The sequence below is a fragment of the Theropithecus gelada genome, chromosome 11, assembly GCF_003255815.1.
Source record: "Theropithecus gelada isolate Dixy chromosome 11, Tgel_1.0, whole genome shotgun sequence".
Classification (NCBI taxonomy): Eukaryota; Metazoa; Chordata; class Mammalia; order Primates; family Cercopithecidae; genus Theropithecus; species Theropithecus gelada.
This window is the reverse complement of record NC_037679.1, coordinates 16,898,463-16,925,923: the sequence shown is the minus strand read 5'-3', so window position 1 is coordinate 16,925,923 and position 27,461 is coordinate 16,898,463. Positions and strand designations below refer to the sequence as shown.

At 51.6% G+C, this 27,461-nt stretch overlaps 1 protein-coding gene across 1 annotated transcript; it reads left to right on the top strand.

The window, feature by feature from the left end:
• The first annotated feature begins 245 nt into the window (after positions 1 to 245).
• On the top strand, positions 246 to 26,946 carry CTDSP2 (CTD small phosphatase 2). The gene is made up of 8 exons (XM_025403569.1): positions 246 to 834; positions 17,342 to 17,490; positions 19,338 to 19,376; positions 19,787 to 19,888; positions 20,480 to 20,536; positions 22,559 to 22,651; positions 22,788 to 22,973; positions 23,150 to 26,946. Exons 1-8 carry the CDS (start codon positions 771 to 773, stop codon positions 23,273 to 23,275), a joined length of 816 nt encoding a protein of 271 aa, XP_025259354.1. The 5' UTR covers positions 246 to 770; the 3' UTR covers positions 23,276 to 26,946.
• Positions 26,947 to 27,461: the final 515 nt, after the last annotated feature.

The following is a 27,461-nucleotide window of genomic DNA, read 5'->3' as shown; positions in this document are numbered from 1 at the left end:
GGAGTGGCCTTTTAAATAGTTGGGAAGGGGGTGTGGCCGAGGAGACTGGGAGGCCGCAATCTGGCGATGGAGGAGTGGCCCGGGGGCGTGGCCGTGGCGCCTGGAATGTTGTTAGGTCCTCTCACCGCATAGTAAGGAGGGGCCACGCCCCTTTTCTCCAAGAGAGCCAATCGGAGCACCGGAGCGGTTTCAAGTCTCCCCCGCCAGCCCGCCCGCCCGCCACCCCACCCCCCTTGAGGATTCGCTTTTTCCGTAACAAAATAGCAAAGCTCCGGACTGTCCGAAGCCCCGGTCGCTCACAGGTGGAGGGTCCCGGGGCCTAGGACGCAGCCCCGGAGCGGGAAGCTCCAGTGGGCCGTGAAGAGGCCGAGTCGAGATCCGGGAGGCGCGGGGGTGGGCGCTGCAGCCGCGGGTTGTTTATCTGGAGTACGGAGGGGAGGGGGGAGCCTGGAAACCGCCCCGTGTCCCATTTCCTCCTCTTGTTTTCGCTCCGGATTCTCCATGTTGGACCCAAACTGAGGAGCCCGGAGCTGCCGCCGGGGGATCGGGGCCGGGGGCACCCGGGGGAGCCGTTGCCCAGGCCGCCCGCCCTCTGTACAGGCCGCCTACCTTCCCGGCCCGGGGAGGAAACGAGAGGGGGGATGTGAACAGCTGTGGAAGTCGGAATCTCGGGAGCTGGAGCGGGCCCCCGCCCAGGCCCCCCAGCCCAGCCCAGCCCGCGCGCCCGCCCGTCCTCCCGCCCAGCCAGCCCGGGCCCGCGGGATTGTTAGATGGAACACGGCTCCATCATCACCCAGGCGCGGAGGGAAGACGCCCTGGTGCTCACCAAGCAAGGTAGGGGCAGCAACTTCCCAAAACTTTGCGTCGCCCCCGGGCGAGGAGGGGGCTAGCATAGCCCCGAACCCCAGGTCTCGGCCCTTGACCTCCCGGGCTCAGAGCCAGTGATCCCGACTGGACCCCTTCGGTCCATCCGCCCCCGCATCCCGGCTGGCACTCAGACCTCCGTGGGGGCTGCACGGGACCCGGGATCCCGGCGCCCTAGGGGAAGGGGCGTCTTCGGCGCAGCTGTCACCCTTTCCCGCAACCCCTCCCCTCGGGATTGAGAGACGGAGGGATCGCTCTCGAAGCACTGGGCCACTCAGCGTCCGTCCCCTCGGAGTTGGGGGATAGGGTCGTCACTTTCCCTCACAGCCGCGCGCGGCTGCCCTGGGATCGCGGGGAGGGGTTAGGAAGGTGACGGAGGGACCCCCAGATGGAACGCAGCCGGGACTGGAATCCAGTACTTCCAGGCCCCCCAAGCCCGAGGTCGCTCCGGCACCTAGCTGGCGGTGACGGCGTCCGGCGGGACTTGGGACCAAGTTCACCTCTTGGAGGCGGGGGCGGTCGCGGTGGGGGAGGGGCCCGGGCCCTGGCAGACCAGACGTGGCGGGTCCCCGGCTCAGCGCGGGCCCCGGGACATTGGCGGCGCCGGGCTCCCTCCCGGCTGCCTCTGGCTAGTTTCGCTGAGCAAACAAGCCCGACTCCGAGGCCCGGCCAGAGCCCCTCCCTGCCCGGTGCGCTCCCCCGGGGCCGCCGCTGCACACACAGAGCCGCGTTTGTTTAGCTCGGGAGCGGTGTCCCTGGTTACATAATTCGCCGGATGGCATCAGACCCGGCGTGGTTCTGAATCGCGCAGCGAAAAAGTGCGAGTTCTCTGTGGGCAGGGGCTGGCGGCCCCCGCCTTCCAGAGTGTCAGGTGGAGGCGCGAGGGGGCCCGCAGGCCCTCGCCGGGGTGAGGCGGCGGCCGAGGCCTCTCCCGGGGCGGGAGAAAGCTGGGGAGCGAGGGTGGAACCTCTTAGTTTGGTCACAGTGGGGGACTCGAAACTCTTTCCCCCTCCGCCACGTTCTTCTGGCCTTGAGGAATGTGTCCAAAATAGCGGCAGAATTTCCGCGGGATGTAAGGACGAGTGTGGCGTTTCTCTGGAGAGCCGCCGGACCCGGGCCACCTGGCCCCGGAGGCTGGGGCGGGAGCTGGCTCCTGGGGCGGAATCCGGAGCGCTCCCGCCCCTCCTCCTCAGAGCGCGAGGGGCCGGTGCTGCAGTTGAACACACTGAGGCCTAGAGCCTGGTGGGCGGCCAGCTTCGGGGCCTTGTGTGCCCCACGTCTACCCGTTTGGCAACATTAGTCAGCAGGTCACTAATTCCTGGGGTTCACGTTCCAAGGAGCTCCCCCAACTTCCCTAGGAGCAAAGACGCTGAGTTGGTGGTGTCAGCCTCTCCCAAATTTCCCAGTGGAATGAGAAGAGCTGGGAGGGGGTTAGGGGTGGGGGAGGGGGCAGTGTGTTCCTCTTGCATCACTGGCCGGACTTTAAATAAGCCTGCCCTGAGGAGGGATGAGCCTGGCCTACTCAGATCCCAACCCCCCAGAAGGCTCCGGCCTCCCTGACCTCGGTGTTGCCATGATTTCTGCTCTCCTGGCTGCATCACTAACCAGACTGTGACCCAGGCGGCAACTTCACCGCCTCTGCTGGCTGCTCAACTGTGCTGACGGCTGAAAAAGGGAGGGAGGCTGCGTGTGTTCATAGCTCACTCCTGACTCTTCCCACTCCCTTCCCAAACTCATCCCAGGAAAAGGCCCTAAGAACTAGCCAGAGGGGAAGAAATCCAGATGTGGGGGGATTCAAGAGGGGGCAGTGGTGATGAATAGGGGGAGGAGCCCTGTGCTCTGGAGTGTGCCTTGGGCATCGTGAGACCACGCAAGGAGTAAGGGATAGGTGGACTGCGCCGGGGCATCGTAGAAATCAGAGCTGGAAGTTTCATCCACCAGGGTGAATGGCAGGCAGGCCACAGAATAGATAACAGCAGAAAGCAAAGCAACTGGCTTGGCAGTGTTAAGTTGCTGGTGTTGGATTTTCTTGGAGTTAATGTTTCCCTTTTTTTGTGTGTGTGGTTTAAGCCAGCAGCCACTGAGTCTGTCCCTCCCCATGTAATTTTTTATTTTTATTTTTTAATTGAGACGGAGCCTCACTCTGTTGCCCAAGCTAGAGTGCAGTGGCGTGATCTCAGCTCACTGCAGCCTCCGCCTCCCAGATTCAAGCAATTCTCCTGCCTCAGCCTCCCGAGTAGCTGGGATTACAGGCGCGCGCCATCACGCCTGGCTAATTTTTTTGTATTTTTAGTACAGACGGGTTTCGCCAATTGCCCAGGCTGGTCTTCACTCCTGAGGTGATCAGCCCGCTTCAGGCTCCCAAAGTGCTGGGATTACAGGCCTGAGCCACCGCGCCCGGCCCCTCCCCAGCCCCTCCCCATGTAATTTGATTGCATTCCAGAGAAGGCATACTTTCTTCCTGGGCTGCTTAGGCACCCATCAGCCACTCAGCCAGCTTTCTCAGTCCCACATCATTTACAAACAAAACCTACATCTTCAAAACAAAACAAAAAACAAAAGCTGGGGGACTGGGGAAGCAGACGTTTTAATTAGCTCCTTTTGGAGTTCCTGCTTCTCCCCACTCCCTCCTGTCCATAACATCCCATCTCCATGCCTTGCCTGCCTTTGGAAAAAGGGGAAGAAGGAGTGTGAGGTACTTATTAATAAGTAAATTTCTGGAAAGAAACAAATTGCTCCTAGCTTGGGTGGCTATTTAGTGAAGTTACTTGCCATTGCAGATTTTTTTTTTCTTTTTTAGCATTCTGTTCTCTGAGGTTTAAGGCTGTCTGGGTGTGTTGATGATTCAAAAGTAATTACAGTAGGGGAAGTAGAACAAAGTTGCTGAAAGCATTGATGATAAAAGCACCAAAATTGGATCATCTTCCCAGACAGATGGGTGAAATGGCTTTCTGGTACAGCAAGGACAGGATTGTGTGTAACATCAAAAAGAAAAAAGAAATGTTAATATCAGCTTGGCAAGAATGGCTGTTTACTGCAGCTCTATATGAGATTGTCACCCCATTGCTAAGAGGTTGTGACCTTGGCTTTTGGATTAGATGGGGAAAAGCCAAGAAAACAAGACCCACCCTGTAACCTCCCAACGTGAAATGAGAACTGGTGGAGGCAGCCTCTTTGGGAGCTCTCTGACCCACACGCCTTTTGGAGGAATCAGAGATTTTTTTGTTGCCCATGAATCCTGATGCCCCTTCCTCTCGATGATGCCTTGGATTACCTTCTCACATGCGGAACTGGACAGGTTCTGATAGCTAATCGCAAGGATTCTTCTGAGAGACTGGCCATCTCTGAAAATTGGGATGTGGCAAGTTTTCAGGGTGGCTAGCTCTTTTGTTATCCGCATAAGGGGGAAATTCTGCCTTATTCCCTCAAGAAGTTGTTCAGGCACCCTTCATTGTAGATGTAGCCAAGACTTTAACTTGAAAAGCTTAGACATGAATCTTGCTGGAAGCTTCCTTCCATAGCTTGCTATGTGGGGGGCGGGAAGCCTCCATGTTTATAGCTGACTCCTCCTCCTGCCCTGCTGGTGCCTCTCACCTTCCTTTGCCTACCCTGGGTCTTGGCCTCTTTGTGCTCTCACAGTGACTGCTGAGGCTCCCTCCTGCATCTCCTTTGGAGTTTTTCCCCCATCTTGGGGTAAGGGGTGGAGCCTGTGTGGTGACTTAAGCTTGTGTTTGCTCCTGCCCTCAAAATCGCAGAAGAGTGCTGATAAATCAGCAACAAAGTTTGTAAATGTCTAACGTCTGGGGCTGGGGGTTTGCAGTTGACTTGCGGAGCTTTCCACTGAGCAGCACTGGAATTGCTGTGAAAAATCCCTCGGAGGATGGCAGAGGTGGGGGTGTTCCTTTGTCCTCTCTTCTCAACCATGGAGGTCTTAAAGAAACTGGGTAACAGAAAGGTGTCATTTCATCCTCTCCGTGGGACCTTCCAAATCACTTATCATGGATTTTGTTAAAATGGTAAATACTAAAGAAGTCACATTTCTAGCCAACGTGAATTGATGCTCCCAACCTGTGGAGAATTAAAGTGTTTATAAATAAGTATGGGAAACAAAAGCAATATGTAAATATATATGGGATTATGTGTGTATGTGTGTACATATCAATACATAGCTTCCCTTCCTCTTCCTCCTCCATTTTTTTTTTCCTGGTAGTTTTTGGGTAATTTGGAGTATTGTCTTTTATTCCCATCATGGTCAGTTTGGTTCTTAGATTGGATGAAGTAGGACCAGGGTCGGGGTTAAAGTTTTCATTGTTACTTCAAAGCATTGTTTCTGAAGCAAAATTGCTTCAGACCTGGGTTCAAATCCCTTCTTTTCCTATTCACAGTGAGACTTGATAAATCACTTGATAAATCACTTTAGTAACTTATCTATAAAATAGTAATAATGATATCTACTCTTCTATTATACCTAGTAGGTGCTTGATAAATATTAACGTCCTCCTTTTTTACATAGTGAGACGACTCTGTTCGCCTTCCTCCATTCCCCCAAGGACACTGTGTAAACAGCACGTAGTCTTGTGGGTTTTAGTTTTCAAGACAGGTGGCCAGGGGTCAGAGGGGACACTGACTGTGGGGGCTTGGGCCTTCTGGAAGGATCAACCTCTGAGGCTTACAAAGAGCCTTGCTGCACAGACCCCTTCTTTGTGTCATGTGACTTGGGATGTGATTTTATCTGCCTGGGCTTTGGGACTTTTGCCATTGTGTCTGATGCCTGGGCATCTGGGGGTGGGAGAAGGCCAGGCATGTGCCCCCTCTGAGTCTCTAAAGTCTAAATCTCTAAAGTCTAAACCTCCTTAGAGGTTCTCAAATATGGATATAACGAATATTCAAGACAACTGTATGCTACATTCTCTCACTGTTTGCTTTGAGAGTTAATGAATTCAGAGAAATTGAGGTTTCTTTTAGGTAATTTTAGTAAGAGGGGAAAAAGAAAATGGGGTTTGAAGAGAAATAGATGTTCTTAAGCTATATGTTTTTTGCTGTGGTTTTGGGGTCCAACATTGAGAAAGTACAAAAGCAGCACTGATCTGCTTTTCATCTTGTCTTAGTCTAGCCAGCTCTGGGAAGCATGGAATTAACTCGCTTGTCTTGGGGACGTGGGATTGGGTGTGGCCCTGACATATTTCCCTCTCTCTTCTGAAATGGAGGAGTAGTTCTGAACTGGGATGCAGATGAGCACATTAACATGCAAATCTTACGAATAAAATACTAGAAATTAAAGTGGATAAGTTGACTTCTTAAAACTGGAAGCATCTCTGGACCAGAGACCAAATAGAATGGAGTTTCTTTGTTTGGCAAAATGCCCAGCCCTTCAGGTCTGAGTATGCCTGCACCAGGATCTGTTATCACAGGGTACTCCAGTGAGCGCCACAGCCTCCCTCTAGGCAAAAGTGTGTATGCCCTGTTTTATGTTAGCTATTCTAGGAGTTAGCCTTGAACCTGATCTCTGAGTGGATCTGACCTTTCCATTTCCCTCCTAGGTGCTCTAGTCCTTCCCCAACCCCCATCCCCCCAAATCAGACTTTGCTGTTACTCTCTTTTTATTCTATACTTTCTTTTATTTCTTGCCATAGCTTTTTCCATCCTGTTGAATTTGCACTTTCCCACCTGCACTTTTCCCAGGGAAGAAATATGGCCCCAGTCCCAGTGAGAGCCAAGCAGACTCATGGAAAGGCTCAAATTGCCTGTGGAAAGCTTCCTGGATAGTAGATCCCAGCTGTTCTGTTCCCACAGCAGAATAGAGCTAGGACCCCTCTTTCACAGGAACAGGGGCCTGCAGGTAGAGACAGCAGACCCAGGTTTTCTGTCTCACATCACATAGAACTATCCCTAGAGAAGAAAACCGGATCCTGGGCATGAGTCCTCCAAGGCTTGCAGAAACACTGAGCCAGTCAGGTATGGTGGGGAGAGGGGCCAAGGGGACTTTGGCTGAATTGCCTTCTAGCCCTGGGTTAGTCAGAGACCCTGGCACCTTTAGTTGTTGGTTCTCAGCCAGGGACACACATCAGAGTCTCCTGTGACACTTGCTAAAAATACAGACCCCCCACCTGGGATCTACTGAATCAGCTCACGGGCAGGTGGGTCAGGCATGCATGTGTTCCAAATGCTCCTTGTGGCTCTGACAGGTGCCCCTGGAGAAGAGCCAGGTAGGCACAGCAGTGGCCCCAACTGCCTGTTTTGCTCCGAGCAGGAAAATTCCTCTTGGTAGTCCAGTTTTACTGTTTGTTAAAGATCTGTGGCTCTTCAAGAGGAGTCCTAAAGTTTTCAGAGTAAATGGACAGAGTAATGATCCATCCTTGTTTACCCAGTAAAGGTTATAGCCAGTATTTATAGAGTACTTGCCATAGGCGAGGTACTATTCCAAGCATTTTGTATCTAGTATCTCACTTAGTTCTCCTGACAACTTTTCCTTTCCGATAAGAGGAATTAACCTCACTTAACAGATAAAGAAAACTTTCTCTTTTTTTTTTGACAAGGAGTCTCGCTCTGTCGCCCAGGTTGGGGTGCAGTGGCACAATCTCGGCTCACTGCAAGCTCCACCTCCCGGGTTCATGCCATTCTCCTGCCTCAACCTCCGGAGTAGCTGGCACTACACTACAGGCGCCCACCACCACGTTTGGCTAATTTGTTTTTTATTTTTAGTAGCGATGGGGTTTCACTGTGTTAGCCAGGATGGTCTCGATCTCCTGACCTCGTGATCCGCCGGCCTCGGCCTCCCAAAGTGCCAGGATTACAGGCGTGAGCCACCGCGCCCACCCTGCAGATAAGGAAAACTTTCACAGAGAGAGGGGAATGACTTTGCCCAAGGGTACATGGCTAGTGTCAGCCAGACATTTGCATTGTCTGGCATTTCACTTTTTTGAGTGCCTTTGAGTTCATGCTTCAGGTGCATGCTTCAGGTAAAGCCACCTTTTAAGGGACCATGCAGGGGAAACCTTTCCAGATTGACTTATGAGGAAACTGAACCCCAGAGAATTGTGCCCTAGCAAGGCCACGGAACTGTTGAGAAGCTGAACTGGAGCAAGAGCTGGGTTTCCTGATGTCTAGATCAGTGCTTTCTCAAGTGGACTCACCTATACAACTTGGCTGGTCCTAGGTGAAGCTGAGGGGTGTAGGGGGAGAAGGCGAATGTCCCTGGAGATGGGTGCCTCCCTGGCAGACTCCTTCCAGTCCTTCTGCAGAGGCCAGCCACATGAAGGAGGAACTGGTTGGCCAGCCTCAATGAGTGTGTATGTGTGTGTGCAAGTGATTGGTTTTTGTTGAGTCCCGGAAAACATCATTTCCGGTTTGGCCGTTACTACCTCTGAAATGAGGTAACCTCTGAAATGAGTTAGAAGAAATCTCTATGGTCCCTTTAATGTGAACATTTTGAAACGGGGACTGAGGTTAGGAGTATGAAAGTGCTCTATGCTTAATGAGTAGCAGTTGACACTTACCAAGCTTTTGTTAGGACCAGGACTCTCCCTGAGCTCCTTGTAATTCTGACACTGAGAAATAGGTAGTCTTCCCGTTTTGCAGATGAAGAAACTGAGGCCCATGGCTGCATACCTTACACATGGCAGAGCCTAGATTCGAACTCAAGTCTAGGTGCCTTATGTATTGTTTCCTGGTCAGAACAGATACCCTTGCTTTGTCCTGTGTCCTCACTACTTTCTCCAGCTCACGTTTGTATCAACCTAAAGCAGGCCTACATACCTGGAAGGGAAAGAAGCACTGGATTCTTCCTAGGCTTCAACTGTATCCAAGCATTCCAGGAGTCAAGGGCACAGCACCAAGGCAGGAACTTGAAACACTCACTGAGAGGGTGTCTGTGTGTAGCCCCTCCCACACGGGCTTGTTCTACACCTCCTTAAGGGGACGGAGGGGTTGAACTCCAGGTGGGCAAGTGTGGTTTCCAGTCCCTTACAATCTTTGCTCTGGCTGGTGCTACATAGGGCAGGGTCTCCTGCTGAGGCAGGGGCAGGATCCAGCCCTTTGAGTTTTCTTGGATGGCATCTCAGGCTTGTCCCTGCTCCCCTGTGGGCTATTATATCACTTCCTGACATCCCCCAAGAGCCCTCTGGAGTGGGGCTTGCAGGGCTGAGCCTGCAGCTGACTTGTCTATGAGGAAATGCCTCCTCTGTCTCTGGTCCAGGACCTACTACTTCTGGAGGCCCACCCCAACCCAGCACGTTTTTAAAGTATGTTAGAGCTGCCCAGGAGGGTGTTTTGGGAATAACTCCTTTAGAGGCTGATTCTGAAATCAGCATCCTTTAGAAGTTGCCAGAAGTCCCCTGCTCCCAAAACCGAGTCCTCTGACCTCTCTAGCTGAGGTCAGAGAACAGACTGCTGAAGGGGGAGAGACAAGAAAGTGTGTGACCTGTGACCCTCGCCCCACAGGTGGCATTAAGGACTCAGGTCTGAAAGAAGAGACAGCCATGAAGGGAGCTCTCCTGCCCAGGGAAAGGGAACTAATGGAGACACTGGCTTAGGTAGGACTGCCCCAGTTGCTGGTGCCCTCCCTGCACCAGCATACAACATGCTGGTATGAACCAAACAGCATGGCTAAAACTGCTTTTTAAAATTTAATTTAATTTAATTTTATTTTTTGAGACAGTTTCACTGTGTCTCCCAGGCTGGAGTGCAGTGGTATGATCTTGGCTCACTGCAACCTCCACCTCGTGCCTCAGCCTCTAGAGTAGCCGGGATTACAGCAGCTCGCTACCACACCCGGCTAGTTTTTGCATTTTTAGTAGAGATGGGGTTTCACCATATTGGCCATGCTGGTCTCGAACTGCTGATCTCAAGTGATCCCCACCGCCTTTGCCTCCCAAAGTGTAAAACTGCTTTTTTCAAAAAATGTCCATGCAGTTAGTTACTTTTTGGAACTTTGGGAGCCAGTGCTAAGCTGGGTCCGGCCCTGCCTTACTTGTTAGCAGTAGAGAACAGTGTCAGTGGCCGGGTGTGAAAGCAGTACACCCTCCCAATTGTTTGCAGTCTTTTGGGGGCTACCTAGGCATCCCACCCTCTTTTGTTCCTTGCCGACTCACCTGCTGGTCCCAGGAGCTCTTCCGTCCACCTGGCACTTTAGGGTATGTCCATAGCCAAGGCACAGATGCCCCTTGCAGAGGACCTGGGAGGACTTCTCTCCATGGGGGAGTCCCAGTCAAATGTGTCTTGGCTGCAGGGTTCAGGCAGCCGGCCAAGAAGGGCCGGAAATGCTCCAAATACTCTCCTTCCTCCAATAGCTGAGAGGAAGGAGGCCCCTCAGAGGGGCCATTTTATAGTGATAGCCAGGCTAAGGCTAAGTCCTTTGCTGTGGGGGATGGGAGGTGGTGGGGAAGGAAGTACTTCTGGGGATGAACCAAAAAAGAAAGCAACTTTCTACGTGAATGGGCTTGTTAAAATCTGATTGCCTCAGAGGTTACCTTCTGCCAAATGCCAGGCAGATGTGTGAGAAGTTCCTTTGCTGGGACACAAAGCTGTGTTGTTGACAAAAGTGGTATCTGGACCTGACCTTCAGGAGAAGATTAAAAATACTGTTGCCCTGGTCACTCTGGTCTTCATTTGTGTGTATGTGTGCATGTGTTCACATGTTAGTACATGCACACGCTTTTTTTTTTTTTTTTGAGACAAGGTCTCACTCTGTCACCCAGGCTGGTGTGCAGTGGTGCAGTCACAGCTCACTACAGCCTCGAACTCCTGGGCTCAGGTGATCAGGTGATTCTCCCACTTCAGCCTGCCAAACTGGCACTACAGGTGCACCTGGCTAATTTTTTTTTTGTAGAACAGGATTTTGCCATGTTGCTCAGGCTGGTCTTGAACTCCTGGGCTCTAGTGATCCACCAGGCTCGGCCTCCCGAAGTGCTGAGATTACAGGCTTGAGCCACCTCCCCTGGCCCATGCATATGCTTCTTAAGAGGCAGAGGCAAATAGTGTCCTCACCTGGTACTTCTTGAGGGTGGTGGGGGTGAATACCAGGGGAGATGGTGATTTTTGTCTCAAGTGAAACAGTCTTACTTGCTTTTGTTTTTCACAGAATACCTAGTCAGGGAGTTTGTGAGCTGGAAAACAAATTTTGTTGTGGATTGGGGAGAAGGTATAGGGGCTGTTTTGACTTTCTGAAACCTGCTCATAGTAGAGCTCTCAGGCACCTTTCCCTCGTCTTCTTGGGCTTCATCCACGTGATGATGGTGGGAGGGCTCCTGAGCTGTTGCTGGCCTCCTGGAATGAGGCCCATGATGTTGCCAATTAGTGGTCCTCTCCCCTTGGATAATTAATTAAAACAAGCACAGCATTTAGCTCTAGAGTTCGCACAGTGCCTTACTCTAACTTCGTTTATCCTTTCAGTCCTGAGTGAGGGCTTGCTGTTATCCCAGTTTATGGATGAGGAAACTAAGGCTCCAGAAGGCTGTGTGGCTGAGTCAGTAACTGGCAGAGCCCGGACCTCAGCCCTGATGATCCCCAGTGGGGGCATACTCCTCACATCCCCTCTTCTCCTCACACCCCGCTTCAGTAGGAAGCCTCGCAGCAGTGAGCTGGAGGGCTGGCCTGGCTTCCCTGTCTTCAGCCACCAGCTCACTTTCTTCTTAAGCCAGAGCTGCTTCCCTCATTGGGTCTGTGCTGGTCCTCTCAGACATCTAGCCCCAAACCAAATGTTTGGGGCAGGGAAGACAGAAGCACGTCTGCATCTGGGCAGGAGAGGAGGGCTGGATGTCCACAGAGGGTAGCAGGGAATGAAGGAGGGAAAGCAGCTTGTCCTGGGGCTACATGGCATCCGCTGGAGTCCTGTCCTTCCTGGTTGGGGAAACCATGTGCAATGAATTTCCTGTGCGGACCAGGCATAATGGCTCACACCTGTAATCCTAGCACTTCGGGAGGATGAGGCAGGAGGATCGCTTAAGCCCAGGAGTTCAAGGCCCCATCCTTTTTTTTTTTTTTTTTTTTTGTAGATGGAGTTTCGTTCATGTTGCCCAGGCTGGAGTGCAATGGCGTGATCTTGGCTCACCGCAACCTCCACCTCCTGGGTTCAAGCAGTTCTCCTGCCTCAGCCTCCCTAGTAGCTAGGATTACAGGCATGCACCACCACGCCTGGCTAATTTTGTATTTTTAGTAGAAACGGGGTTTCTTTCTTTTTTTTTCTTTTTCTTTCTTTTTTTTTTTTTTTTTTGAGACGGAGTTTTGCTCTTGTTGCTCAGGCTGGAGTGCAATGGTGCGATCTCCGGCTCACTGCACCCTCCACCTCCCGGGTTCAAGCGATTCTCCTGCCTCAGCCTCCCGAGTAGCTGGGATTACAGGCATGCGCCACCACGCCCAGCTAATTTTGTATTTTTAGTAGAGACCGGGTGTCTCCATGTTGGTCAGGGTGGTCTTGAACTCCCAATCCCAGGTGATCTGCCTGCCTTGGCCTCCCAACGTGCTGGGATTACAGGCGTGAGCCACCACTCCAGGCTAAGACAGGGTTTCTCCATGTTGGTCAGGCTGGTCTCGAACTCCCAACCTCAGGTGATCTGCCTGCCTCGGCCTCCCAAAGTGCTGGGATTACAAGCATGAGCCACCACGCCTGGCCTCTGTTTTCTTTTTTTTTAAAGAAGGAAATCCCTGTGGGCCTGTAAATCATCTTGTGCCCAGTGTTCCTCTCCTGGAAGGGCAGGCTGTACCCCTCCCCATCACACACAGATGGGTAGGGGCTGGCCTGCACCTGGCTGTCAAGGACACAATGCTGAGTGCTGGCTGAAAGGAGCCATGTGAAAGGCTCTTTGACACAAGTTTCAGATCCCTCTCTGAACTCTGTGGTTCCCTCACCCTTAAACCCAAGGAACAATGCAGGTCTTGGACCAAAGCTCCTGGCTCCAGCCCCTCCTTCTTCCTCTCCCCCCATTGTTATCTTGATCTCCCAGAGGTATCTGCTGGTCACAGCAGGTCCAGGCAGGGGTGGGGGTGGATTCCCTGGAGTGGAATCCCAGAACCTTGCGCTGTTTTACCCCTTCCAACTTTGGCAGCCTGCCCAAGAAAACCTGGGGCTAGGGGCAGGGGCTAGACCCCAGACTGGTCCTTTACCAGCTCATCCTAGAGAGGCAGAGAGCAAAAGTTCCCAAGAAGACTGTAGTCCTAGCTACTTGAGAGGCTGAGGTACGAGGATTGCTTGAGCCTGGGACATCGAGGCTGCAGTGAGCCATGATTATACCACTGTACTTCAGCCTGGGCAACAGAATGAGGCTTGTCTCCGAAAGAAAAAAAAAAAAAGTTATCCAGAAGAGACCTTGAGAGTGCCCCTACACCTCCCATTTGTTGCATGAGTAAATGTGTATGAGACCCTATACAGGGTAATGGTTAAGAGCCTGGGCTCTGGGTTCAGGCAGATCTGGGTTCGAATCCTGGCTCTGCTATCATACTACCTGCATGACCGTGAGCCAGGTTACTTAACCTCTCTGTACTTTAGTTTCCCTTCTGTAAAGTGGAGAACTAGTGCCTACCAAAGTGTTAATAGTAAGGATTAAATGAGGCTAATGATGTCAAGTGTCTAACGCAGGCCTGGCACATCCGTGATGCTCAGTAAACATGGCGGTGGCCTAGAAAGACTCAGTGGCTTGCCTCAGGGCCCCAGCTCCCTCAGTGTTCACCTTCCTCTCCTCACATAAAGGAGGCTTTTCTATCTAACTCTTCCGGGCTGTTGCAAACTAGTGGGGGCTTCCCCAGGTCCTGGCTCTGTAGTCGTGACAGGCCCTGGAGGACCCTGGAGTCATTTACTCAGCCAAAGTTACTGAGTGCCTGGTACGCAGAGGGTCACAGAGGCTGATGAATGCACTGAGTTGCGGCCATTGTGGGCCTTGCAGGGAGGCAGCCATGCTGGGAGAGGCTGATGCATTCTGATGAATTCTCTGGAGTAGTATTTAGAAAGGTAAGGAGGACAGCCAGCCTGGAAAAGGATTGGAGGGAAGCAGGACCCCATCAGGGGAGTGGGGAATGACGGATGCCTGAGGTGTTGACCTTGCTGTTGTGGGTCTGAGGTACTCTGCTTCAAGCTCCTGCCCCCAAGTTCAAGGCATTTGTGGGCTCAGAGGCCCAGGGGCTGCCGGCCACATTGTGTTTTTGAGAAGACCCTCATCTCCTGCAGAGTCCAAGCTCCCTCCCTGTTTAGGACTGAGGCGTTTCTGCCTGTTGGGCTCCCTGCAGCGGGCACAAGCCAGGCCTTTCCATGCCCCCAGCCAGCTGCCCCTTTCACTGCCCCCCCCAACCTCTCAGGATTACTCAGCCTTCACAGCGTCTGTCACTAAGATGCTGAGTGCATTCCTGACAGCCTCTCTTCAGGAAAAGCCCAGGCTGTGTGGCCTTTTAAAAAAGGCTCTGTGCCCGGGTTAAGCCTCTGATTGTGGTTCTGCATGAAGAAACCATAAACCAAACGGAAAGCAATGGTTCAGCTTTCGTCTTGGAGCTTTGTGTCAGCGTCTGCCCTGAGTCCCTGGGCTTAGAATTTAATGTGAGCCATACAGGCAGGTGGGGAAGCTGTCCTTTCCCTCCAATTTCAGCATAGAAATAGGGAAAGTCCAAGGAACCTCTGTCTTGATGACTTTTCTTTTTCTTTTCCCTTTTTTTTTTTTTTTGAGCTGGAGTCTCGCTCTGTTGCCCAGGCTAGAGTGCAGTGGCCCGATCTCAGCTCACTGCAACCTCTGCCTCCTGGGTTCAAGCGATTTTTCTGCCTCAGCATCCCAAGTAACTGGGACTACAGGTGTGCGCCACTGTGCCCAGCTAATTTTTGTATTTTTAGTAGAGACGGGGTTTCACTATGTTGGCCAGGCTGGTCTCAAACCCGCAATCTGCCCACTTCGGCCTCCCAAAGTGCTGGGATCACAGGTGTGAGCCACCACGACCGGCCTGTCTTTTTAAATTTGAGATGAGGTCTTACTGTGTTGCCCAGGCTGGTCTTGAACTTCTGAGCTTGAGCAGTCCTCCTATATGAGCCACCATGCCCAGCTTATCCTGGTCTCTTTGAGCGCTGGGCTCTGCTCTGAATTTTTTCTCCTTGATAAAGGGCTCTGGGGGATGTCCCCAGCACAACTTCATGACAAAATCCCTGTCCCTGGAAATCTTGGTTCCTCTTCCAGAGCCAGGAGCTTGAAAGTGATGTCTAGGCTTTTAGGCTAATTGCTGGAAAGGCCCAGTCATTTTCTAAAAGGTTTCCAATGGCCATACCAATGTTAAGGAATCTGGCCTAACCCAGGGAAGAGGGAGAGAGAGAGAGAGAGAGCAAGCTCTGGACCGGCCAGCAGGGGAGGGTGAGCCTGCACCTGCAGGAAGTCCTCTGCCTTTCTGTTGAGACAGAGCTGAGTCCCTTATCCTAGGGGGTGATGCTGACTGTACTTGTCCAACTGCTGTGTAAAGGCCATTTTCCCACCCTTGGTCCTGGGGAATAATTTGATCTTCCCCTGCTCCTCTCCAGGGGGCACTGGCAACCCAGTAACTGGATGTTATATGGCCCTCCCATCATCCACTTCTGCAAGGGTCACCTTGGTGCATTTTCTGGGTGTGTTGCTCCTGGGTAGCCCCTACCACATTGTCTTCCTCTTCCCTTCATCTTTGTCCCAAGTAATAACACAGGGCAGTTTGTCTGTCCTTCGTGGTACATTCTGCTTTCGTTTTTCCCCCACAAAGACAGAGGCATTTCCGGCATCCATTTTTCTGCACAGTAGTTTGCCCTGTGCTTTAAACTGGAATGGCTTGGGTTTAATCACTAGGCCCATCTGCTCAGGCTCTGGGAAACTCAAGACCCTCTGGAGAAGAGACCTGGGACCAAGGACCATTCTGTGAGTGGTTGTGCAGCGCCACCTCCTGGCCACAGTGCACATTGTAGCTTTCCACTCTTGCTCAACAGTCGTCAGAAAAGTTCATCTATAGAAGGAACTTGCAAAAGATAATCTTTTTTTTTTTTTTTTTTTTTTTGGAGACAGAGTCTTGCTGTGTCAGCCAGGCTAGAGTGCAGTGGCATGATCTCAGCTCACTGCAACCTCCACCTCCTGGGTTCAAACAGTTCTCCTGCCTCAGCCTCCCAAGTAGCTGAGATTACAAGCACATGCCATCACGCACAGCTGTTTTGTATTTTTAGTAGAGACGGGGTTTCACCACGTGGGCCAGGCTGGTTTCGAACTTCTGACCTCTAGTGATCCGCCCACCTCAGCCTCCCAAAGTGCTGAGATTACAGGCATGAGCCACCACACCCAGCGCAAAAGCTATCCTTAAGTCCGTTTCTAGTTGATCCTGTAATGCTCATAGTTTTTTTCCGTATCTGCTTGGCCTTTCTGGGGATGTCTTGCCAAGTCTCCTATTAAAATGACTTTGTTTCCACCACCCAAATTATCAAGGTAGGACTAAGCAGCTTCAGTCCAGAAGCAAGGCTATCACCCTAGAACCTGAGGCCGCAAATGTGTGTTCCAAGGGGCTAATCCATGGTATCTTGTGTTTTACCAATTAGGCTCCCCATCCTGGGGTGGGGGTGGGGGGGCCTTAAAGAGAGCTGCTGGAGTGGAGGAGGAAGACAAGACTGTGAACAAAAAGTGTAGCTTCTTCCTTGGGGCTGGGGCTGCTCTGTAGTTCCTGGTCTCTTGTTTCTAGCCTGAAGGGGTTTTTTTTTTGTTTTTTTTGTTTTTTTTTTTTTGAGAGGGAGTCTCACTCTGTTGCCCAGGCTGGAGTGCAGTGGCGCAATATGGGCTCACTGCAAGCTCCGCCTCCCGGGTTCCCACCATTCTCCTGCCTCAGCCTCCCGAGTAGCTGGGACTACAGGCGCCTGCCACCTCGCCTGGCTAATTTTTTGTATTTTTAGTAGAGACAGGGTTTCACCGTGTTAGCCAGCATGGTCTCGATCTCCTGACCTCGTGATCCACCTGCCTCGGCCTCCCAAAGTGCTGGGATTACAGGCGTGAGCCACCGCGCCCAGCCTCTAGCCTGAGGTTTTTAGGCAAATTGGGCTCAGTTCTGCCTCCCCTGACCCAGTATCTAGGGAAGCTGATGCTGAACAGAACTACAGCTCCACTAACTCGAAGGGGACCAGGTTACTCCGTTGTCTGGAACTGATGGCCTTCCTGGGAATTGATGTTAGGGAGGATTTTTGTCTTCGTGAATTAATTTTGAGTGGGCTGCAGCTGGAGCAGCAGAACACCTTGATTCTGTGCCTGGCCTCATCTTCCCCCATGGAATGAAGAATAAATGCTCTGTAGCTCAGGTCTCCCAACCCAGAGAATGGAGATTCCTGACATTCCTGCTTTAAAGAGAAAAGGCTGGAATAAACATGTATGTTTTACTGTTAACTGTATGTGGTTGTTCACCAGCCGTATACTGTGTGCCCTAGTAGAGCTTACAAACTGGAAGAGCTATGGGCATGGTAGTATCTGTGGACAGAAACTGATGTCCCTAGAGCTAAGGCTTCTCATTCTGTCCACCCTAGGCCTGGTCTCCAAGTCCTCTCCTAAGAAGCCTCGTGGACGTAACATTTTCAAGGCCCTTTTCTGCTGTTTTCGCGCCCAGCATGTTGGCCAGTCAAGTTCCTCCACTGAGCTCGCCGCGTATAAGGAGGAAGCAAACACCATTGCTAAGGTAGGTGGGTCGGGGTGGTAAGATGCCAGCAAAGAAGGGACTGTTAGTGGGAGATCCCTGCCAATGATGGCAACCAGACAAGGAAGCCTTGCCTGAGGTTGCAAAGATTTCTGGCTGAGAGGGGCCTTTCCTCTATCCTTCCATAAGTAGTTCATTTCCTTTCTGTCCCTTCCCCTTTGCGGTATGGGCCATTCAGATGTCCCTGTGGTTTCTGACGGCCCCTGTGATCCTGATCCTTCCAGGTTCCAGGAACTAGGCAAGGTGCTTTGCATATATTGTCTCATGTGATCTAGCCAGCAGCCCTGTAAGGAGATCACAGGATTTACACTTTGCAGATACGGGTTTATGGAGAGGGTTTATGTGGCACCTGAAGAGTTCATGGTTGATAAATAGTAGTGTCAGGATTTGAACTTAGAACTCTCTGGCTCTAAAGCCTGTGTTGTTGTTCTCAACTATGCAAAGCTAACTTCCAAGTTCTACCTGACTTACAGGGAACCAAGGAATTGAAACTACCATGCTGTTAATAACTCCTGTCAGTAATTCTCTCCTGTACTCACGCAAGGCATTTGGGATTTTGTGGGTATGTCTAGTACTTCACAGGTGGGGCCAGCCCCAACCAGCAAAAATTATTCTGCCCCAAAAGCCAGTAGTACTTCTCTGAAACACTGAGGTCTGGTTGTCCTTCCTTTTTCTCAAGACCAGGCTGAAGACATACATCAGTGAAAAATCACTGCATTTTGCAGTAGGGGAAATGGTTAAATAAAATACAACATGACAGTATTACTGAGTGATTAGCTTTTACAGAGTTCTCAATAACATGGAGAAGTATTGACTTGCAACATTAAGTAAAAAGGCAGAGTGTGTAATTATATAGCATTCTGAAAAAAGTCTGCTGACACAGATTTGAAGGCAGTACACTGAATGCCACATTGTTTATCTAAGTGCTAGGATTTTAATTTTTCTTCAGAGTTTTCATTAAGAACACTTAAAACCGTAACCTTTCTTTTTTTTTTTGGAGACGGAGTTTCGCTCTCGTTGCCCAGGCTGGAGTGCAATGGCATGATCTTGGCTCGCTGCAACCTCCGCCTCCCGGGTTCAAGCGATTCTCCTGCCTCAGCCTCCCGAGTAGCTGGGATTACAGGCATGTGCCACCACGCCCGGCTAATTTTGTATTTTTAGTAGAGATGGAAAAGGTTTCTCCATGTTGATCAGGCTGGTCTCGAACTCTTGACCTCCGGTGATCCGCCCGCCTTGGCCTCCCAAAGTGCTAGGATTATAGGTGTGAGCCCCTGCCCCCAGCGGTCATAATATTTATATTAGCAAAAATTGGGGTGGGGAGGCTTGCTGATCTCTCTGCACTCCCTCCCCTCACATTTTGGGTACCCACAGTGTGGCTTACTTGATGTTTTGTAGGGCTTGTTCCCCCATATAACCCCTAAGGAGTGCATAGAAAACAACATATTCTCAAAGAGAAGCTGAGTTTAAGGACTTAGCGAGAGTTTGCCACTGTGAGGAATTCAGACTTTGGTTCTGCCTCGACTCTGTGTCCCTGAATCAGTTACTTGAGTTCCCTGTTCCTCACTTTGTCCAATTGAGAGGCAGTGTCAACTGAGAACAGGGACACTTGTCTTCTTCATCCTTCACCAGGCCTAATGTGGAAAGGAAGCTCTAGCCTTTCCCTTTTCCTGCCCCACTCCTAGGAAAAGTAAGTTTTCACATGGTAGGAGCTTCCAGGTGGCTGGGTCTGCAGGAGAAAGTTGCCCTTCAGGCTTAAGACAGAAGTAGCGGGTTTGAATGGGGTGGGAAGGGCGGTGAGATGGCGCTGACCGCCTCCTTCTCTTCCTCAGTCGGATCTGCTCCAGTGTCTCCAGTACCAATTCTACCAGGTACGTGACTCTGGCCTGGTAAGTACTCAGAAGCCAGGACCCTGTGACGCCTGGCCAGCCACCTCCCTGACCTGCGAAGCCATTTATTCCCCATATTTGTTGAGGGCCTGCTGTGTGCAAGGCATTAGATTTTAGGGGACAGCTGGTGCTCCATGCCCTCTTCCCACAGCTGCTGTCCATCCCACACCAGCCCTGGCCACCACCTCCAATGTCCAGATCACTTAATTAGTCCCATTGGGAGGTTGAAAGCAATGAAACAACTCCACCTTCTCTCTTCCCGGCCTTTAAGAGGTGCCTATCTTGGGTTGGTGATTGTCTCCACAAACAGCCCAGCTCTTCCCATAGTTATGCCAAGGGGTACAACTGGGCTTTCTTGGTGGGCAGATCTCAGCAACCTGGCTTGGTTTTAGATCCCAGGGACCTGCCTGCTCCCAGAGGTGACAGAGGAAGATCAAGGAAGGATCTGTGTGGTCATTGACCTCGATGAAACCCTTGTGCATAGCTCATTTAAGGTAACTCAACGTCTGGGGAACCCTTCCTACCTTCATCTTGGGCCCTTTTGTGAATCTGACAACAATTGTGTAAGGAAGCCTAAAGGTGAGGAAAGAGGAGCGATTAGAAGGGAAAAGGCCAGGCCTCTGGCATTTTGGCCACCCTGGTGTCACAGGTATCTAGAGGCCCCACTAAAGACTGTTGAGTAGGAACCCTGTGTGTGCCACCAGGGCTGCTATCTCCAATCACTCCCGACAGGCTGCATCTGCCCCTGAGCCACATAGCACAGACAGCCACCAGGGCTCTGTGCAGGGCAGGCCTAAAAGAGTGGTTGAATCACCTTTGGCCCTTGCCCCTGCTTGTCTCATCAGGAAACTCAGGCCCCAAAACTCTCAGCTCAGGTAGAATTTGTCAGAGTGGAGGTGCTAAGGAGTAGGGAAAACCAGAATGGGATATCACATTTTGAACTAGGGTGAGAACCCCTTAATGGGGCGGCCAGAGGCACTTCCAGGAGTCTCTAAAATCTGTTTCTCCCCACCCACCTAGGGTTATGGTGGGCCCTCATATTTCTTTGCCACCATGCTGACAGCATTAACTTTTCTGCCTTCCAGCCAATCAACAATGCTGACTTCATAGTGCCTATAGAGATTGAAGGGACCACTCACCAGGTGAGCTGCCAGCCCGACCACACCCAGCCCAGAGGGTGGGGGGGTCTGCCTTCTGCCCCACGTGTACTGGGGTCCTCCACCCGTCTCAGGGCTTGCGTTCTGTCAGCTGATCCCTTTTCTATAACTCCAGCCTCCCCTTTTTATTGGTATCTTTCACACTCAAGGCTTTCTCATCTTAAAAAAAGAGTTTCAGCCCATATCCCCTCCAGCTGTCACCCTTGTTTTCTCTTTGCAACCAAGCTGTTTAAAAAAATAGTTTACATTTTATTTAATAATAATAATAATAGCTATCATTTGTTAACCACCATCCTGTCACGTGGCCAGCACTGTTAACATGATTTATTACATTTCTCTGTTCCTTAAGAAAGGTATCTATACCTGTTAAGATACCTTAACCAGGTATCTCTTTTCCTGTAACAGGCAAGGAAACCAGTAGTAACCATTTTCTCTGCTTGGAATGCCCTCTTGCCCATGCTCCCCCCCCCACACCCCCACTGTGAATAGCTAGTGACTTTCTTCCTCCCCAGCCCAGACATCTCCTCCTCTGTGAAGCCTTCTCTGACTGCCTTCCCTGGGGCCCTCCATTGGATTCTGCCTGAGGAAGTACTCAATGTATGTCTGTCAATGTAAAGAGCACTCAAATCTAAACGGACCAGGCTCCAGCCTGCAGCCCAGGCAGTCCCGGCTTAAGGATCATGTGACATTGCTAGTGAAAGACCATTTACTCAGCTTGCCTGCCCAGAAGACCTGCCAGGCCCCGGTCAGGCCCAGGCTTGGTCCAGCAGCCCTTTTACAGTCTAGCTGAGGGTATAGGGATGTGCTAAACCCTTGTAGAACAGGTGAAGGCATATTTTCAAACAGATACACACTGTGAACTCCTGGCTAACAAGGAAGGGTATGAATAATTTTTAAAAGGATGAGGTTAAAATAAGGGAGCACTACCTGCCCAAGGTGGGTGAAAGGATGCCAGACTTGATGAATAGCTGGGATGAGGAAGGGGCTTGTTGGAGGTCAAAGGAATGGCAGGCTAACAGAAGCTAAGTTGTGGCTGCCTAGAACAGAGGGTTCCTGCAGAGCTCTTGAGGGGTCTGGTGAGTTGGTGGCCAGTTCAGGCCCACTCTAGGAGGGAGAGTCACGGCAGGCTGACTCTCGTTGAGCTCGGGAGTTATGTGGGTAAAGGAGCTTTGGGAGTCAGGCGCCGTGGCTTACACCTGTCATCCCAGCACTCTGGGAGGCTGAGGCAGGAGGAACGCTTTGAGCCCACAAGTTACAACCAGCCTGGCCTCACACAGCAAGACCCCATCTCTAAAAAATAAGAAAAGAAAAAGGACCTTTGTGGAAATGGTTCTGGTAGCACCTGTGTAGGCTACAGTCATGGAGGCAATAGAGTGCAGACTGATGGGGGGTCAGGTAGCCAAAGGACTTGCCAAAATGTGCAAGATCGTAAAGGTGGACGCAGGTGTTCGGGGTGGCTGGCAGAAGCAAGCACAAAATCTGGTGCAGAGCAAGAGTCGGCAGGGTATCTGTCTAGAATGGGGCCATTGAGGGGAAAAAGTCACTGCTCCCTGGTGCAGTTCATTACCTGATCGTGACCTGGACAGACTGTCCTGTTGGAGCCAAGGACAGAAAGCTCCCATAGAGGCTGTGGCTGGATTCAAGTAATCCAGGATAGGCTGTTTCCATCTGTGAGGCCTATTCTTGATTACTTGTTTCTGGAGGCAGCTGATGGTCCGCCGCTGGAAACAGAGATGGCTCCTGGGACAAGGTGTATGCACTTCTTCCTGCGCCAGGTTGAGGTTGGGACCACCGATCCATTGGAAACCTGGTGAGGGGATACAGCCAGTTCTTGGGGTCTGTAGACCCCCCCCTCAGGGGGCCGCAGGCTTCCAGCCAGGTAGTCTTAAGAGGCTGGGCTGCAGGGGTTGAGAGCTCCTTGCTGCTCTCTGTAACTGGTGAAGGTACCTTGTACTGCAAAGCTTCATCACAGGGAGGCTTCCAACAGGCTGCTCTGCTCTTCCTCAGGTGTATGTGCTCAAGAGGCCTTATGTGGATGAGTTCCTGAGACGTATGGGGGAACTCTTTGAATGTGTTCTCTTCACTGCCAGCCTGGCCAAGGTACCTAGGGGTGAGAGGGAAGAACCAGGAGTGGGTGTGTGGCCACAGGGGTGGTCCAGCAGCTCCCTTTTGGTCCCTAGGGTGCCACAGGAGGACCAGGACTGCATCCATACTAAGGCATCTTCTCTCCTCCTAGTATGCCGACCCTGTGACAGACCTGCTGGATAGGTGTGGGGTGTTCCGGGCCCGCCTATTCCGTGAGTCCTGCGTGTTCCACCAGGGCTGCTACGTCAAGGACCTCAGCCGCCTGGGTAGGGACCTGAGGAAGACCCTCATCCTGGACAACTCACCTGCTTCTTACATCTTCCACCCTGAGAATGCAGTGAGTGCTCCTGACACGTCTCCACGGTAGGGATTGGGAGAGGAAGCAGACTGGAACTGTGGGTTCCACCAGAGAAGTACACCCCTCCAGGAAGACCCAGCCACCCTCTAGGGCTCTGGGGTGAGGGACGAGGAAGCGGCAGTTGGGAGATTGACACCACATCTTCCCCCCACCAGGTGCCTGTGCAGTCCTGGTTTGATGACATGGCAGACACTGAGTTGCTGAACCTGATCCCAATCTTTGAGGAGCTGAGCGGAGCAGAGGACGTCTACACCAGCCTTGGGCAGCTGCGGGCCCCTTAGCCTGCCCTGCTTCCAAGCAACGGCCATCCCAGTAGGGGACTTTCCCACACTGTGCCTTTTTGATCAGCGTGACAGAGTAGAAGCTGGAGTGCCTCACCACACAGCCCGTAAAGAGTGAGAAGTAATTGGAAAGAGCTTTAGGACAGCTTAGATGCCGAGTGGGCGAATGCCAGAGCAACGATACCCAGAGCTACCTGCCGCCACCTTGTTGAGATGTGTGTTTGAGAGAGTGTGTGTTTGTGTGTGTGTTTTGCCATGAACTGTGGCCCCAGCATATAGAGTTTCAGTGGGGGAGAAGCTGAAAGACCAAGACTCTTCCCAAGTTAGCTTGTCTCCTCTGTCACCCTAAGAGCCACTGAGTTCTATAGGGATGAAGACTATTGAAGGCTCCATTGCCAAACCATGGCCTTTCCTCAGTGTTGTAAGGCCTATGCCAAGGATAAAGGAAGGGTATGCCTTTGGGTACTCCAGGCACACACCTTTCTGAAATCCTTCTCCAGCCAGCTGCTGCAGACAAAAGATCACATTTCTGGGAAGATGAGGACTTATTTCCAGACCAGCACCCAGTGGCCATCAGGTCTTGTGGCCCAAAGGCTGTGCTTGCATCCAGCTGAGTGCCTGGGACAGGCCCTTTCTATGTTTCCCCAAGGCTGGGGTGCTGAGCCTGCCTTCCTCACCACCTAGCCATAGTCTCAAACGTGGGGAAGGAGGTTTTCTCCCGGCCCGGGAAGAGGACAGATAACTGATTTCCATTCTTTTGACTCTGTTTTAAAATTCTCTTTCTAAACACGGAGTGTCGGGCCTGGTTTGTTTCTGACAAAGTTACAATCCTGGGCCTGTGATGAATGTCGGCAGCGCTGGGGTTGCAGGGAAAAGATAAATCCTCAAAGCGTGGACATGTGTGTCCCCGTGACTTGTGGATCAACTGAGCTTGGGATCATTTCCATAAGTCTGCTCTTCAGGGATTCTCTGCTGGTGCTGGTGCAAGGACTTTTGTTCCAAGGGCTGGGAAGAACTAAGCTGCCCCAGCCCCTCCCATTTCTTGGGCAGGGCTCTTTCCTGTTGTGTCTTCCCCCAGGGCCTATCCTCTACTGAGCTCTGTCTGTTCCAGCCTTCATCCTTCCTGGCTGTTGCTTTGCCTCCCGAGGGCCTCAGAACTTCTGCTGTTCCTGGGCTGAGGGGGAATGAGTGTTCTTGCCATTTGCCAGCCTAATGCACATGCTTTCTGCCTCTGGTAACAGGAGTGAGCGAGCCCCTCAGACCTGCACTCTGGGTGTCTCCTGCTTTCAAAGGTTCTTAATAGTGAATGCTTTAGAATTAAAGTCATCATGAAATGGAAGTTTTCCCAGGGTGGAAAATGAGGAAGTGCTGCTGTAATTGGGAGCACAAGGGGCCTCCCAAAAAGGAGCCCCACCTCAGCATCACTGCCTTAATTATGGCCTCCCTGGGTGGGTGGGGTTCTCTCCTCCCTCCCTCCCTCCCTCCCTCCTGGGGTGGGAGGGAGCTCCTATTCCCATCTCTGTGTTCCCTGGAGGCAGGTATCACAAAGCATTTATGAATTGCTTCAGGTGCAGGGACACCACCCACTCAGGACTCTTCCCCATTATCCCTTCCATTGCCACACCCTAGGTCCAGCCTCAGGAACTAATAAGTTCCGAGAAAAGCAGAGGGTAGAGCAGCAGCTTGGTGCTCTCAGCGGTAGCTGGCTGGCTGGCTGGCATCTTTCTCTAGCGTTGTGGTACCACCTTGCCTCCTGTTACAAGGTTATAGGGCCTTGTCTTTCTCTTTGGAATCAAAGTGGAACACAGTCCCCAGAACTCATGTGGTCATTTCCGCCAGCATCATTCCCCTGGCCTGTGGGGTCCCAGTGTACCTAAAGGGAAAAGGGCCCCATATGCTAGCCAGGAATACCATCTCTTGAAGGAAAGCTGGAGCTCAGACCCTTAGAGCCAACTGTGGCTTTGGACCCAAGGCCTGGCCTAGGCTGCTATCCTAATATTGCAGGAGGGGCCTCTCTTCCAAGCCCCACCCTAAGGGTTAGCCCTTGGCCAAATCTTTCTTTGTATGGGCCCAGCTAGGCTCTTCTGACTAAATAAGCAATAAGACGCTCTAAGCTGACTTGAGTTTCTAGGACCCTTTCCGCCCTCCCTTGGATCTCCATGTTTTTCCAGATGAAAGAAGAGCGTGTGCCACCCCCTTTCGTAACAGGCTTGTCCAAGTGCTTGGTGTGGGGCCCATGACCAAAGCCCAGGATGGCTTGGTGGGAGTGTCCCTGCTGCATCTGCATGAAGCCCCTGCTTTCTAGGCCTCGCTCCCATCAGAACCCTGCCTGCCCACCTGGAACTCCCCCACAGCAATGCCATTCCCACTTGCCCCAGAGAAGCTACTCAGCCAAACCTAGCCAGGGTCCATTCATGTGAACCAGAGCCAGCCTAGTCATTATTTGCTGTCGGGTTTCCAGTTTCACCGTGTGTTAGGGTGAGGGATGACTGTAAAATTTGCTCCTCAGAGGAATCAGGCCAGACTCAATTTTGGAGGGCAAGACAGGGAGGAAGCTGCTTCATCTCGGACTCTGTTCTAGGGCTTCCCATCATCAGCCCCTCCCACTTGAGACTGGTCTGTGGGAGGTAATAGGCCACCATGCTTGGTCAGCACCAATTCAAGCCATGCCAGGAATCTGCCTACCTGCCAGGTTCAGTTCTTTTAAGGTGCCTCTTCAGGGACACAGTGTGTCTCTCTGATTGGGCTTCTAAATCAAAAGCCTGATGTTCGTGTCCCTCTCATAGGGGGAGCTTTGGACACAGGACCAGTTTGGAAAAGGGTCAGGTAAGGGTTTCCACTCTGCACATTGTAGAGGGGACACTCTGTAGGCCCATGGGTCCCTTACTAGAAAGGTTGAGTGAATTTGCCTTCAGTTAACCTGGGACCTTCTGTTTAGCTTCCTTCTGCCTCCCAAAGATTTTAAGCATTTTGTAAATGTATAAACTCACCTCTGGTAACAGTGGCCCAGACGCTGCTTTGTGCTAAAAGCATGGGAAGTGTAAAGGCAGTCTTTCCCTGGGAAATGGATGTTACTCTGTTCTGCTGCCCCTACCTGTTCCTGAGGCCTCATTTAGAAAGAAAGTCCCCTCAGAAGGCTGTCTGGCACTTAGTGTCCTAGCCAGGTCAAGTATATGAGAAAGGTAAGTTCATTTTCCCCTTCAGGTCCTCAGTGGATTACTTAACCACTGCTGTCCCTCGGTCCCTTTTTCCTAAACAGGGGTTTAGTTCTGTCTTTTTCTCCTTTTTTCTAAATGCCGGTAAATATCTACATTCAGCCAGGAAAGAGGAGGCCAGAGGTCAGGCCAGCTGCCCCCATTCTTTTAACGTTGTAGGGCCTGCCCCTGGAGTGGACCCTCCTCTTTGGGCCTCGTGAGCTTTTTTGCTTATCATGTTCAATCTCGTGCCGCTTTCCCCCTTCAAGACGCCACTTGGAGGGTAGGGGATCTGCTTCCCACTGTAACTGGGCTATGGGATGCTGACTACCTTGCTTACAGATTCATGGTTTGATAAATTTGTTGTATTCAAAAACTTGAAATGCAGGACGCCATTAAGTGTCTGTTTATATTTTTGGAATATTTGTATTACTTACAATTAATTAATAAAAGTGGTTTTAAAAACCTATCCAGGAATGTGAGCTGTCACTGACCTTCATTGGCCCTTAGGTGTTCACTGAGCCCTTAGCAATCAACGCCTTTCTTCTCGCAACCCCTTCCATCGTGAAGCAGCTGCACCCCAGGCTGAGTGGGGTGTTGTACCCACCGGGAGACCAGCTGCAGATGCCACATAGGGCTTCCACTCAAAGTTACACAAGTTCTGCTGTGATCAACCCCATTGCAGTCAGGTGCTTAGCAAGCATATATGCTTGATGTCCTGTTGACTTCTGGGCATCAACCAGAAGCCCTAAGGGAATGGAATCTTTTTTTTGTTTGTTTTGAGATAAGAGTCTTGCCCTGTTGCCCAGGCTAGAGTGCAGTGGCATGATCTCGGCTCACTGCAACCGCCACTTCCCGGGTTCAAGAGATTCTCCTGCCTCAGCCTTCTGAGTAGCTGGGATTACAGGCGCCCACCACCATGTGCGGTTAATTTTTGTATTTTTAGTAGAGATGGGGTTTCACCATCTTGGCCAGGCTGTTCTTGAACTCCT

Excerpts from the sequence above, each read along its gene's own strand:
- CTDSP2 (XM_025403569.1), top strand. The coding sequence starts at position 771 with ATGGAACACGGCTCCATCATCACCCAGGCGCGGAGGGAAGACGCCCTG. Across the intron at positions 20,537-22,558 it reads TTGAAGGGACCACTCACCAG|GTGTATGTGCTCAAGAGGCC; the intron begins GTGAGCTGCCAG and ends GCTCTTCCTCAG. Across the intron at positions 22,652-22,787 it reads TCACTGCCAGCCTGGCCAAG|TATGCCGACCCTGTGACAGA; the intron begins GTACCTAGGGGT and ends CTCTCCTCCTAG.